Here is a 15,812-nt window from a genome sequence, read left to right on the forward strand (position 1 = left end):
TCAACATCGTTGTTGGCCATCTGAACAAGTAACATCTAGATAGAATGGGCACAGAATGAACTTCTGTCTCTTACATGCAATCCTTGGAGAGCAGTTTAAGAAATAAATGTTTGTTACTGCCTGTGCTATACTTGTTTTTTGTATAGAGGACAGTGCTCAGGTACAGCAGTGTAACTCTTCTCTAACCCCGCCCCCAGATAGATGGCTACATTGTAAAGCAGTGCTTGCATGGTTATGATTTACCTTCTCTGAAACCTGCAAACTTGCTATATATAAACATCCAAAGATGGAATCGAGGTAAGTTAGCTTCCCTGCAAATGGCATATGAAACCACTACTGAACGGCTACACAAGTTGCATTAAAGTAGCTACGCTAATGCAAAAATCTTAATGTAGATGAGTCCTGTCATCTCCAGATCCAACACCTTTCATGAGCACTGGATTTAGCTTCATTGAATAGAAGAAAGAAATTTTCTTTCCCGTGAGAAGCATTATAATGTTACTTCAGTGAGATGTGAAAGTAAAATAGTGTTTTGTCTTACCTTAATTGTTTTTTCTCTTTAAATTATGTAAGAATATCAGAAAAGGAATTAAAAATAACGTAATATTAAATTCTGCTGTGCCAGATATTCATGGAACCATATTAGATATAATTGTATATGTTCTGTATGTTTAGGGATTGAACCAGTTCACATAAGAACAAAAGAGAAGGTCCAGGTTACCTGGGAAAAAATGAGTAAATCCAAGCATAATGGAATAGACCCTGAGGAAGTAGTAGAGCTGTATGGCATTGACACTATGCGACTGTACATGCTGTTTGCTGCCCCTCCAGAACAAGACATCTTGTGGGATGCAAGGAGTAAGTCTAATTATTTTCCTTCTTTCCTCCTCTGGGTTTATTTTTGTTTGAAATACAGTTTATTGTTTGGGATGTGGAGAATTTGATGTGAACAGCTGATGGAATGAAAAGATTTCATTGGCTGTCTTTTAAATAGTGGTCCAGTCCTCTTTTGGGATAAAAGATGATGTTAGTTATTTATGTATTTAACATTAACAATAGGAACATAGATGGACCTCTGTTCTCATATGCAGATTCTCTTTCCTCTCTCTCTGAGTGACCAGTACTAGATGTTTTGAAGACATTGCAGTCTTCCCTTGCTTAAGTGGTTGGCTTAGTCCTAAAGCATGAGGGTTTATATTACTTCTCAAAAATATTATTCTACCTTGTGTAACTATACATGTTCTCAGAATCTGTAGAAATCTCTGATTCTTTTCTGAATCCTGGTAAGCTGTTGGCTTCAATATATTGTCCCAGTAAGTTTCATAAGTTAATTGTGCCATGTTTTGGAAAAATATTCCTTTTGTTATCTTTACATTTGTTGCCATTCAGTTAACTACTTGTTCCTTGTTCTTCTCTTATACGAACAGGTAAATTGGACCATCTGATGCTCTTCTATAGACATTATTCATTTCTCATAATGGGATCTTCAGACTTTCAAATAGAATCAAAAATTAGATGAGGTCATTCTGTTCCAGGTTTCACTGAAAAGAATGTTTTACATTAGGAAAGCTTCTGTGGCACTAAAGAATATTTTCTATGATGGTGTTGCAATGTGAGGCTACTGCATAGGATCTGAGGGAGCATTAAGGATGATGTTCCTATGTTCAATGAATTTTTATGTGGTTCTGTGATTTCTTTAGTGGTAATGATTGCTTCTGCCTTAGACTTTTTATTAGAGGCTAGCATGCTAATAAGTGTTTAGATACATGCAGTTGTTATAATGCCATCTTTACTGAGAATAATCGTAATTTTTTGCTCCTTGATAGTCTACCCAGGAATAATCTAGGAAGATATAGGAAGTAATACTGCAGAACTAGACAGGATATGTATGTAAGACCTTGAATGGTCCTTTAGAATGTGGTAACTACTAATGCTAAAATATCTGTTCAACGTTATATTTAGCTGTGACACACTGAGTACCTTTCTCAGACTTGAGAAAGAGCTCTGTGTATCTGGAAGAAACTTGTCTCAGACCAACAGAAGTTGGTACAATGAAAGATATTACCTCACCTATTTTGTGTTTCTAATATCTTGGGACAGACAACACCGCTACGTACATGTCTCTTAAGACTGCTGAAACCAGGGATTTACAACAATATGACATTTTTGCTGCACACTGGAATGTTAGCCTTAGGCAGAAACAAGCCTGCAGAAATGTTCCATTTTTGTGAAGATATTCTGTACACTGTGAGAATGGAAAGCAAAGAGGGAAAAATGTAACTTTTTATCACTTTTCCTTCTGATTTAGCCTATTTGTACTATGATCTTTGAAGTTTACAAAGGAGTGATGCTATAGAACTAGGAGATGTGCATTTTGCAAATTGAGAAAACTATCTTTTAAGAAGCTAATGTTTTATAACATCATTAGCTACAAACTTGTTTAGGAAGCACTTTTCTCCCTTCTTCCCATACAAACCTCTTAAAAGCTAAGATCAGGTGTGTAGAAAATACCTCTTGTAATAAGTTCTTTATAAATGGTGAGACAGGGTAGATCCTCAGTCTCAGACTCTCTTATGACCTGTGACTTAGAAAGCAGTAGATGAATTCCTCCTTTTTAATAATCTCTCTTCTGTTCACGATGTGAGCATCCATTTGGAGATTTTGTTCTTTTATCTGCTCTAATTTATTGTAGACATTTATGCAATGAACCTTGCCCAAAAAGGCTCTGAATGCTATTTGAAAAATGCTGATAAAGATATTTAGATTGTTATGCTGTTGAATTATATATTTGATGAAAGTAGGGTAAATGATGGGGCCTACACGCAGAGCATGTTCAAATTTCTCTCTAGTTTCACCTCTTAAATATGATTAGCTTGTGGGGCTTTGTCTTTTCTATGGGAAAAGTGTGGCACAGCCCCAAAGTAGTAGATTTAATTTCTCTCTTCTTTCTGCCTTGCTTCATAATATTTGGTACACACTAGAAATTTCTACATTTTAAAGCAACTTTCTTGTCACACAGGACTTCAGTAAAACATCTAAGCGTGTTTTTTTTAAAATATGTTCATCTTTTTTGATCAACATCTTAGAGTGCAGCCTATATCAGGTACTCCTCAGGCTGGTCTGTATCATTTACCTTTTTTTTCCCCCCTCATTCTTTACCACATTATCACATTTCTAACAACAAAGTTTTGGGGTGGGTTTTATGAGCTAGATAAGTTCATGGAGGTTAGGTTCACAATGGCTATTACCCAAGATAGGTAGGAATGATGTCCCTGGCCTCTGTTGTCAGAGACTGGAAATGGATGACAGGAGAGGGATCACTTGATGATTACCTGTTCTGTTCACTCCCTCTGGGGCATCTGGCACTGGCCACTGTCAAAAGACAGGATACTGGGCTAGATGGACCTTTGGTCTCACCCAGCGTGGCTGTTCTTACGTTACGTTCCTATCACAGTTACTTCCTGAAAGCACAAGACTGAGAGTCAGTAGGTTCTATTCCTGTCCCTCATGGATTCTCTTGTCCTTTCTAACATTTAGTAATGCCTTACTCTGTGAGTGATCTTATTGAAATCAGGCTGTTAGTGTTACTTTTTTTTGCTGTAGTTTCCTTTTTTTGAAAATGGGAATAATGAAACTTTATCCCCCTTTTGTAAGAGCTAAGTAATCCTTGCATAAAAAGTGTCATTTTGCAAAGTATTATTAAACTTTGCTGTTTATATTTCACAACACATTTTTCATATGCGCAAACAAAGACATTTTATACAATGCTAGAAGAAAGCCATTTTGCCATTCAGACACATCTCTTATCAAATGCAGAGAAGTACAAATAAAGATATTTGAGCATCTTTTTAGTGGAAGTACTGGAAAAACAGTTAAGAAATTTGCAAAAGGAAAATAAGAAGGAAAGATCTTGAAAAAAGTTTAATAATCTGCCTGTCATCTTTTGATAGCATCAAAATAATATACATTCTTATTGAAGGAAACACACTCTTTCTTCTTGGCAGTCACTCAATAACGAGTAGGACGTCTTCATGTCACCTTGCTATTTGTGAGTCCATTGATGGCTTATCAGCCCAATGGAGCTGCAGCTCTTATTACAGAAGGGGCAGGTTGTTGGAGGGGGGCGGGACAGATTTTGACGCTTTTTCTTCTTCTCCGCCTCTCCTTGTCTGTGCTGCAGCAGGACCTCTCAGATTGCACCACTCTCTCATAGATTACTGTTCTCCACTGGGGACTGTTTTGGGCAAGGTTCTCCCAAGTGTCAATGCTGATGCTGCTCTTTTTCATGTATGCCTTCAGCATATCCTTATATTACTTCCACTAGTTCCCAATGCTCCTCTGTACTTCCTCCAACTTGGAAAAAAGAACCTATTTTGGGAGGTGCTGCTCATTCATCTGAACCACGTGACCAGTCCAATGTAGTTGATGAATGATAATGGCTTCAGTGCTCGCCATGTTCGACTCTTCCAAGACGTTAGTGTTCATGCACTTATCCTCCTGAGGCAGCGTTGATATTGTTCTGGTTCCTTGTACATTGTCCGGGTTTCACATGCGCATAGGAGTGTTGGAAATACCATTGCATGGTATACAAGGAGCTTTGTCTTGAGATAGATCTCCCAGTTCTCAAAGACCCTTGGTCTCAGGTGGGCGAAAGCAGAGCTTGCGTGGTTCAGACGATGCTGGATTTCTGCATCAATGTCAACTTTAGCGAAAAGATGACTTCCAAGGTATGATTTTAAACACTAACAAAATAATTTATTAGGGGGTGAGCTTTTGTGGGGCAGGCCCACTTCTTCAGATCTGGAAATAGAGTGGGTGTGACGAAATGGATTTGCTCCACAAAAGCTTATCACCTAATAAATTATTCAGTTAGTCTTCAAAGTGCTACATGACTGCTTTTTGTTTTGTGAAGATATAGACTAACACAGCTACCTCTACGTGACTATTTTCCAACCGATGGAAAGTGCTCCACATTTTCCAGCAGTTCTCCATTTACTTCAATAGAAGGGACATGAGAATGTCCCATCGGCAAGTGTCGGTGGAGCACTGTGGTCTTTTTAGTGTTCAGTATGAGGCCGAGATTGTTGTGTGCTTCACCAAAGGCACTTAGGATGGTCTGAAGGGCTGAGGGAGAAAGAGCAGCAAACATGTCATTCGCTAGTGGAGCTCCGTCACTGAGGTCATGGAGGTCTTACACTTAACGTTCAGTTTCCTGAGATTGAAAAGCTTCCTGTTTATGCTACAGACAGTCCTCACACCATCTGGAAGCTTGTCATCAATAAGTTGAAAGGTCATGACAATGAAGATGCAGAATGGTGTTGTGGCAATGACGCAGCCATATTTGATTCCCATTTTGATCTCAAAAGGGTCATTTTGGGATCTGTTGTTGCTCAATACTGTGGCAGTCATGTTGCGTGAAGCAACCTCAAGATGCTAATGAATTTTTGGGGGCATCCAATCTTTGAGAGGATGGTCCAGAGCGCGCTGTGATTGACTGAGTTGAATGCTTTGGTCAGGTTGATGAAATTCACGTATAAGGCTTGTTTTTTTTCATGACTTTTTTTTTGCTGTTGCTTGCTGATGAAGATCATGTCCACTGTTCCTAGGAAAGGCTGGAAGCCATACTAAGATTCTGGGAGAATTTCTTCTGAGAGTAGCAGAAGTCAGTTTGTAAGGATTTGAGCTAAGATTTTCCCTGCTGGTGCCAGGAGAGAGATGCCACAATAGTTTCCACAGTCCGACTTGTCACCCTTCTTGAAGAGACTGACAATTAGTGTGTCTCTGAAATCTCGTGGTGTCTGCTCCCTATCCCAGATCTTGAGAATCAGGAGGTGTAGTTTGTGGAGCTCTGGCCCACCTTCTTTGAAGATTTTGGCAGAGATTCCATTTAGTCTGATTGTCTTGTTGCAGTTCATCACTGTGATAGCAGCTTGGACCTCATTCAGGGTAGAAAGTGTTGCAAGATTGTTCCTACACAACTGCTGGGTGATTTGGTAAAGGGCTTGTAGGACCAGGATGGAGGGGCAGTTCAAGAGCTTGTTATAGTGCTCCCTCCAGCATGAAGCAATGGCTTCATTGTCTTTCAAGAGTTGCGTACTGTCCTTTGATCTCAAGGGATTGATTCCATGATTCCTCAGACCATAAGCAGCTTTGGTAGCATTGAAGAAACCTCTTGTAGCATTGATGTCTATGAGATGTTGGAGTTCTCGTGCTTTCTCAGTCCACCACTGTTTTTTCAGAGTCCGTGTTTTATGTTGGACTTCTGCCATGGCATATGCTTCTTCTTTTTTCGTTGTGTAGTTTGTTACTTTGCCAGGCCCTAAAGTCTTTGCTTTTTGCCTCAATCAGGCATTCAATTTTCACTTTGTTCGTGTCAAACCAGTCCTGATGCTTCCTGGACTGGTAGCCAATGATTTCTACACAAGCTCCAATGACGGCATTTTTCAGTTGACAGCATTGTTCTTCCACATCTTCAGATGTACTCCCAGCAGCTTTCTTCAGAGCGCTATCTGGAAGTCACTTCATCTGATGGGAACAACAAGAAGTCCTGTGGCACATTATAGACTAACAGATATTTTGGAGCATAAGCTTCTGTGGATAAAGACCTGCTTCATCAGGTGCATGAGTGGTGCCCCCCCCCCAACCCATGCATCTGACAAAGCGGGACTTTACCCACGAAAGCTTATGCTCCAAAATATCTGTTAGTGTATAAGGTGCCACAGGACTTATTGTTCTCAAAGATACAGACTAACACGGCTACCTCTCTGATATTCATCTGATGGGGTCCTTCAAGCCTTCTACATTGATCTTCAGTTTGATCTGTTTTCTCTCATTTCTCCATGTGGTAACAATCCTAATTGCCATTGTGAATCAGATAAGACAATGATAGGTCCAGCAGTCATCAGCGCTAGTCATTGCACCTGTGAGAAGGACATCACGCCAATCCCAAGCACAGATGTTGACATAGTCTATGAGGAGCCAGTGCTTCAAGTGAGGATGTTGCAATGAAGTCTTAAATTTGTTTTTCTGGTGGAAAATGATGTTCATGATGATGAGCTCATGTTATGCATATGTTGTAAAGAGGAACAGTCCGTTGGAGTTGCTGTTGCCAGCTCCTTCTTTCCTAATGGTAGGCTGCCAGAGGTCTATGTCTCTTCCAACTTTGGCATTGAAATCCCCCAAGAGAATAATCTTGTCTTCTTTGGAGATGTCTTTCAGGACTGTGTCCAATTTGGTGTAGAACTTTTCCTTCACATCATCTTTGATGTCTGCAGATGGTACATAAATACGGATGGCAGTTGCCTGCTGGTTTTTGGCAAGCTTCAAGTGGAGAGTCATGAGATGCTCATTGGTGCTGACAGGGACTTCAGATAGAATCTTTGTCAGTTCATTTTTGATGGCAAAATTCTACTCCATAAATTTGTTTTTCTTCCTTTGGGATTCCTTTCTAGAAAAAATGTGTACCCTCCCCCTTCTTCTCTTCTCTGACCTTCTTCTGGTCTACGTATTTCTACCATGGCAGCTATATCGATGCTGAATCGTCGCAGCTTGCAGGTGATAATTGCCGTTCATCTTTTGGGTCGTTCACTGTCTGGGTTGTCCATTAGAGTGTGAATATTCCATGTTCCAAAGTTTACTGTTCATTTTCAACCATATAGAGATGAACCCACTGGATGCAGTTAACCAGTCATGGGGGTTGAGGGGGATTATGTTCAAGGAACCTTTTCTAGCCCCTCTCCATGTGGAATGAGCAGAGCAGATCCTAAATAGAGCTGCTCAGTCATGGGTGCAATATCCTGACCATTCTACCCCCTTAGTTCTTGAAACGGAACCACTGGAACATACATCCACTGCCTACGTGTTGGTCCATAACTAAAAGCTTCCAGATTTCACAATCCTGCTACAGTTGCCAGTTGCTGTAGGGCTTAAGTTTAGGAGAGTAGTATGCAAAGGGAGACACCTGTAAGTGATTTCTTTTAACGTGGAGGGACTGTCTTGATGGTCAGAAGGCTCAGGTACAATAGCATGGAATCCATGACTGGGAGTTTCCTGTCCGCCCAGAGTTCATGCACCTTCACAGCCAGTGTAGCATTACCCTTGCTATCCTCCACCTTTTCATCTGGACCCTCTCCCTTGACCTTGCCGCCACAGGTGACCCTGCTGAGAGTATGAGACTCCCTATGGCGTCACTCTCAGATCCATTGGAATACACAAGTGCACTCACCATGGCAAGATGATGATCCAGAGAGTGAGAGGAGCCACACTAGACTGCACAATATTATGTAACAATGTTGGCTCAGCAACTTGGCCTCATTAAAGCTGTTTTAACACTTGTGCAGTGATGCAAAACAGCCTTAAATCTATTGCAACCAGCCATTTGGGGATCACTTCAGTTCTCATATCAGCACTCATCCTTCCTCTCTGCCTTCCTCCTGTCCATTGCTTTTGAGTATAGCTATATGACCTAAGCATCCTGACACTCAAACAGTCCCCACCTGGAGGAGAAGCCTCAGGCACCTAGACAACTCAGAGCCTGGACTTGTGACCCCAAGGATTTGGGGGGACCTAAAGGTGGCTTATAGCCATCTTTTGCAGTCCCTTCTCCCCAAACCGAGCTCATGCCAAGTAGCTGATCTCTCGTAGTCTGGCCCTTCATCTTTCATTACCATGGCAGCCACAGTTCAGCTGAAGTTATTTTTACATTAGCCTGAATGTGGATTGTATTATACAGTTAGGATCATACATTGAAATATTGCTTAGAAAATACTCTTCATTTCCAGTAGTGCTCATTTGTCTTCATTAATGTAACCTAACAATTTTTAAATGTATTTTCAATTACATTGAGGTTTTTCTTGCAACATGTAATTTTCCCTTCAGTGTTCAATAGCATGGAACTCTGTGGTACAAATTGCTTTCTTTTTGATGTGTTGGCTTCATTCATTATAACTCAAATTGTGCTTTTTTGAAATCTGTCATTAAACTCAGCTCATGCTTTCTCTGGAGTACGAAAATGGCAGTCACGCCTCTGGTCCCTGACTACCAAATTTATAGAGGCCAGGACTTCCAGCACTGTGCCCAGTCCTCAGCTGTTGAATAAGAAGGAGAAGGCTGAAGCCAAAAGGATCTGGGAGCAGAAGAACTTTGCGATCTCTGAGGTTAAAAGTGTTCTTAACTATTTTGAAAATGACTGAATGGATTACTAGTATTATATCATGAACCAACAGTGTGCCTGACTTCTTGTGTTTTAAGGTCTAAAATTATGTCTTTGGGTTATGCTCTGATAAACTGTTTTAATAGGGGAACGTTCTCTGTATAAACTTGGGAAGAGTGGGAATCCCTAGTTACAAGTGACTTCACTTACCTAGAAATACATGGAGCATGATTTGAGTTCTGGTTAAGCAACGTTGTTCATAAGTTAATTAATCACAGGAATATCACCTCCGCAGACTGCATATGCTCTGCTCCTATATCTATGGTGATATTGTTTTGAGAGGCATTTATATGTAAGTGTACAATGCAAATTTTGACTGATTTTTTTTAAATAAAAAGAACAACTTAATATATGGAAATTATGAGTAACTAATGAAAGTGAACATGTTTTGTCTGACAGGTAACAAGATACTTCACAAAAAATTACTTGTTTAATGCTGCACTCTCTCGACTGATGGGACTCACTAATGTACTCTCAGTAAGTGTGACATCTAAAAGATCTTATAAAATAACCACTTTCAGTCTCTCTACGTACAACTGTACATCCAAAATAGGAGCATCTTGGGCCTTTGCATACTTTATACCATATTATACATATATACTACTGTTATTACAGCTATGGCTTTTATAGCCCCATGAACTTGAATCATACATCAATTCAGATGAACTGCACATTTACAGTGGGTATATTATATATTTCCATGAATAGGTGAAAGAGGAATCGAACATTAAAACTTTTTTAACTAAGTGGTTTATTTAATTCTAAGATCTTCCACCCCATTCGTGGAGCTATGCAGAGATACATATATGCAACATAGAAGGAACCCAAACTACCCAAGTGTTTTGTTATTAACCTCAGTGTCCAGTAATTTCAAAGAACCCTTTGAATTCTTTATTCAGTTTTGTTTTAAATTAGAAGTTAGTCTTTTAAAGGAAATTAATTACTCTAATCATTTCAGTAAACAAAAAAGGGAATGTTGTTACTACTGAGCAAAATCACACATCCCTTGCACTCCTCTGAGATCTCTTTCACCAGTAAAATGAGCTCGTGGTTAGAAAGCCTGGAAATTCTCTTATTTTATAACGTAACTTTATTGGACCATCATATTGCTGATCAGCCAAGCAGAGAGGGTTACAGATAATAACTGTTGCCTGTTTTATTGCGCTTTACTTGACTCCGGAACCACAAAAGGAGTCAGCGGCAGCAGCACCTGGAGCCACAGGGGACTCCTTAAAGACCACATGCAGCTCCAGAGCCGCAAGTTGCCGACCTCTGCCCTGTACCCCCTGGGTTCAGTCATAATGATCCCTTTTCAGGATCCAAGTTTGTAGCCATTTCATAAGCATGCTGGTGCCTGAGCTCTGTGTGAGAGTCCTTTGTGTGTGGACAGCTCTTTCCAATGCTGCACTTTGTCATCAAGGATGTGGAATGGTTTTCTTTTTTGTTCTCCATATTTTTTGTTAAGCTTCTGATTTGTAGTAAAGTGGGACTTTTTTGTATTTAGGCATTGATTTATGTTTTTATTATTCATTACAAAGCTGTCCTTTTATGGGAATAGTTATACTTACAAGGTTTCTTTTCCCCTTCTTTTTCCATAGCAAGCCTCTCAACCTCTCATTTTCCACAGTGTAGAATTTGAAGATGCTTTGGCTACTCTTTGTATTATGGTTGCACCAATGGCCCCGCTCATTTCCTCTGAGCTATGGAAAGGTACTTACATAAAATGCTTTTTATGCTGACTGCAGAAAAAGGGCTGGAGGGGAAGGGGAGAATATTTTCCAGGAAATCTATGTAAGAATAACTTTTTGTTGGTAAGTTTGCAAGAAGTGTCTTAAAAATGACGCACCTCACATCACTCAACAGCCTGCAGATCAAGATCTGTCCTCCTCTCAGGCCCCAGACACACAACTTTCCCACATGGTGTTGGGTTCAGTAACGTCCGTATGCCTCTCATTTTCCCTCATCTATATAATTTCTACACTAACCTGAGGCTTACGGATGTATCATTCTGCACCTTTGCATGTTTCTGCTTTCATGATTTATTTGTATGGGCACACTGCAGTATTGCTGGGGTGGCGGGGGAAAAAGGGTAAGGAAAAGATTTGTTTCTTTGGGGGAAGATTTGTTTCTTTGGGGCTGACAGCTGGGCCTAGCGAGTGAAACAGACCTTTTGAAAGAAGGGTTTGTGGCCCCTATTCCCTGCGATGACTTTGGCTAAGAGGACCATAATTTGCGAAATTATAAGTAATATGTATTGACTGTACCTTTATGTGGTATTTGTGCAGGTTAAACCTCTCTAGTCCGGCACTCTCTTGTCCGGCAATATCCGTGGTTCACCATGATTTTAGTTAGCTGGATGTCCACTTGTTTACAGCCACCAGTTCCGGCTCTCTGTGTTCTGTGCTGTTATTTAGCTGTAATTTACCCCTAAATGTCTTCTAAGAGCCCAGGAAGCAGTGGAAGTGTTCCTAATGTGCTAGACAATATTGACCTCCCATGATCCAGCAAATTTTCCCATTCAGCACCAGTCATGTCTAGAGGCTGCTGGACTAGAGAGGTTCAGTCTGTACATTTTATCATTACTGTTATGCCTCCGGGACAAGAAAGGGTTTAGTAAGATTTTAGACTTGACAGCGGAATGATCTTTTCACTGTTTTTAAAAAGAACATATTAAAGATTTTTAAATCCTCCGTTCAATCTTGGTCTGTGCTTCAGTTGTCCATCTATAAAAATAGGGGCAATTCTTTCTGTTACTTGGTTTCACATCTACAAAATAGGGATAATAGTGTTTCCTTTCTCCACTCTTTCTGTCTCCTGTAGTTTGCTTGCATTCCCTTCAAGGCATGGTCTCTGTCTTTTACTTTTTGTTTGTACAGTACCTAGCACAGCTGAGTCCTAATGTTAGTTGTAGATCCTGTATTAAAACAAACAATAAAGCTATATATTTCTATCAAAATCTTAATTTTGGCTGTAAATATATCTGTTATTGTCCCTTTACCTAACTTCTTTTTGTTTCTGTAATGAATTTAAGAAGAATTTTCTTTCTAAAGATAGAATTAAGCCAATCTTCATAATTAAATAGATATTTTTTCTGCTGGCTAAAAACAACATTGAACAGGAAAACAGATTATTCTGTTTCTCCTGCACTGTGTTACACTCCTCCTATCCTTGAGAAGAAAGGATTTTGCTGCATTAATAACGTTTTGTAGCTGGAGAAAAAAACAGGCAGGGGAGAGCACACATTCATATGGAAACAGTTGTGGTTAGTGTGATGACATTGGGTGCAGCAGGATACCAACTGACTAATCTAGTGTATTGTAGGCATCAAAATAGAGATGATTTGTAACTGAGCTTTTAGTATACTACTTCCTGGTTCTTATGAGCCAATGACAAAGCACTCAAAATCAGTGCTCTTGGTTTGATGTCACAAGATCCATCTGTTTTAATATTTAGCTTTGTATTGTAACCTTTGCGTTTAATAGGTTATAATGTACAAGAAAAAAACACTTTTGTAAAATAGAATGAAAATCCAATCATTTCAGCACATCAGTGACTGAAAGGTGTTAAATTTGTGTAGTTTACAGGTGACCCTTTTGGTTTATATGTGACCATTTGTTTATATAGTTCAAGCAGCACTTTGGATAAGAAGAGAAATATACTTAGGCGGGGCAGTACATTTTTCCAGTTTGAGTAAAGGGAACGGCTGTTTGAATGTTGTCTGGTACAATTATTAACTCTCAGCAGTTGAACAATAATAACTGAGTATGGTGAATTGATATTTGTATATCTTACTTTTTTGGGAAGTTGCACTTTCTCCAGATTAGGGTAGGAACTATTTCCAGTCTCTTTGATGTGTCATCTTAATTCTATTACATGGTGTATGGAGCACTGTAATTTAACATGTGCGTGCCTGCATGCACGTACCAAAAAAGAAAATCCAGTTAATATAGCCCTTCCATGTGGGAAGAGTTCATCAGGCTGACATACATTTTGGCAGTCTGTGAACACTAACAGGATGAGGAAATGTATTTCCTTCCTGGAACTTTGTGTCTGAGGAATATACATATACTGCTAAATTTGAGATTCTTTTTGTGTGGTTGTGCTTGTCCAGTATTTTCTCATCCAGGCAGGCTGTGTAGCTGCTTGTTTTGAGAAGTTTTATTTGTGCTAGATCTACTGCTGCCATGAAAAGGTGAAAGGGCAATGTGAGAGATGTGTTAAACAAGCATGGTCATTTCATCCGTTTTTCATGATTTACTGAAATTGAGAATAATTACTGGTATCTATGATGCCATGATTATCTTGGCAACAAATTAACAGTCGTTACAAATAGTTTCATTCCTGAACTCCTGATTCAGTTTCAACTCAGTCCATGCTCAGGGAAAGCCTCCACTGTCTGTTGTCTTGAGTTTTATGTGAAGAATAAGGGCTAAAGGAAAAATTACGTTAAAGATTGGGTCATTTTGCTTTGTCCTTCCACAAACCACATATTTAACATTGACACATTTGGTCTTTCTCTTCTGAACTCTGCTCCTTTTAGAGTTTTCTCACCTGATTTCAATGCATTGTCAGTGCTGTTGAGTCTTAGAGAAGTACAGGATGCAAATCAACCCCCCAGAGAGAGGATGAATGGTGTGAAGTTGCAGTGCTGGAGCAGAGGATTCCTGAGGCATTTATCTTGTACCGGAAAGAATGACTCAGGATGGCCTAGGGTACTAGGCAGGGTTGCCAACCCACAGAAATTTCATTTACGGACAAAATGGGAAAAATTTATGGGCAGACAAATTTTTTACAGACAATTTTTATACTATAATAAGACAACATAGGTGGCCAAAAGTGAAAAATAATTCTTGTCGGTCATACATCACAAGAACAATATGCTATTTAACTCACTTTCATTTAGTTAGTGATGGTCCTGGAAGTTTTCCATTTTGTGATCGTACATTTGAATACTGACGCTGTTAACTATAGCTGAAGTAATTGTCCCAGATCCATCTCTGACAGTTATTAATCCTTCAAGCATAGGAGTGGACAGTTTATTTCTTATATTTGTTTTGATTAGATTAACAGCTGAGAAAATGCCTTCCACTTCTGCAGTTCCTTGTGGAAGTGCTAAGATTGTTTTTGCAAATCTTGTCGGACACGGAAATCGAGATTGCTTATCATGCCGAGTAATTTTACTAATTGGATGCCAATATTCGTCATAGATGTCTTAAGTTTTGGTCATAATATTGTTTAGATCCGCAACTTGGTAAACAATAAACTCATTTTCAAAGTGATCAAAATCTATTGCAAGTACAATTTGTTGGAAACACTGAGCCAATTCCAAAATGTCTGAAGCTTCCACTGTTGTTCTGTTTCCAGGCTTGAACACCACAGTAAGCTTCAAAACTCTGTTACCAATGGCATTCTGTTCTTCACCACAGTCACTGCATTTGTACGGCATGTAATAACACCAGTCATGAACTTATTCACTGCCTGTAAATTGTCCACATTTATCCATTGTTGTCTTGTTTCAAATCCTATGAAAATGGATTCTGCTGGTCTAAAATATTCCTTATTCAAGTGATCAAAGTCAATTAGTGAAGTCTCATCAAGTGAGAGAAGCGCTTTGGGTCTGATATAATATCCCAGTAGAGTTTTTAGCAGCTGGGAAGCCTCTGAATATAAGGCAGGTAGAATGGGAGAATTTGCCTGAAATGTTTTGTTAAATTTCATAAATAATGGCAGTGTTGCCTGAAGAAATAGGAAACAACGTTTGACGACTGGATCTTGCAGTCTAATTTTGTCTGCTGTAATCAAACAGTCACTGTCATCACTTGACTGAAAATAGCTTGTAAATTCATCATATTGATTTAATATGCAATTGATATATCCCAGCAGACTCAGCCACCTTGTCGAACATAATTGTAATAGTCACAGGTAGTTTATCTCTAAAAACTCCTGAAACTCTTTGTAAACTTGCGTTGGTTTGCAGCTATGTGCAAAATGGTTATGAATATCTCTGCAAAGCTGTTCAATTACCTTTGGCATTGCCTTGCACGCATCAGCCACACATAAAGCAGCCACATGACAAGTGCAATGAATGTGCAAAATGTGAAGCTGTTCAGACCTAAAATATTAAAGCACTGAATTTCTAGTGCCCACTATAACCTTGGCTCCATCAGTCCCCAGTGCCATTACGTTAGCAATTGGGATTTCATATTAAACAAGACACGCCTTGATGGCATCAAAAATAGCTGCTGCCATTGCCTGCTTCAAATTGACTACATGGTAAAATTTGTACTGAACTTTACCAACATCAGTATCAAAATATATAACGATTAGAGCCATTTTCTCACTGGTAGATGTATCAGTTGACTAGTTGACCAACAGTGTAAAATGGCAAGATTTCAGTTTAGTACACAGTTCCTCTTTGGTCTTTTTGTTCCAACATTTTTATTCATCATGGGATGCTTTACTTCTGCAAGCGAAATCTTTTGCAATTTTGGAATCGGGAAACTAATCAGCAACATTAGCCAAGATTTTGTCCATGAAACTCAGTGGTAGGTTTTGTCTGGCTAAAGAAGGTTGCTACTTTTAGTTCACATTTTGAGGCCAT

General features: G+C 39.4%; 1 protein-coding gene across 2 annotated transcripts in view; it reads left to right on the forward strand.

Annotated features, from left to right (window-relative positions):
* The window catches only part of LARS2 (leucyl-tRNA synthetase 2, mitochondrial), a 124,106-nt gene that overhangs the window by 97,400 nt on the left and 10,894 nt on the right, over window positions 1–15,812 (forward strand). For both annotated transcript variants that reach the window (XM_074988249.1, XM_074988248.1), the window contains 4 exons: window positions 676–858; window positions 8,986–9,155; window positions 9,611–9,688; window positions 10,810–10,921. In XM_074988249.1, coding sequence (XP_074844350.1) covers window positions 676–858; window positions 8,986–9,155; window positions 9,611–9,688; window positions 10,810–10,921 — 543 coding nt within the window. The remainder of the gene's footprint in view (window positions 1–675; window positions 859–8,985; window positions 9,156–9,610; window positions 9,689–10,809; window positions 10,922–15,812) is intronic.

This window comes from Carettochelys insculpta, chromosome 2 (genome assembly GCF_033958435.1).
Source record: "Carettochelys insculpta isolate YL-2023 chromosome 2, ASM3395843v1, whole genome shotgun sequence".
NCBI lineage: Eukaryota > Metazoa > Chordata > Testudines > Carettochelyidae > Carettochelys > Carettochelys insculpta.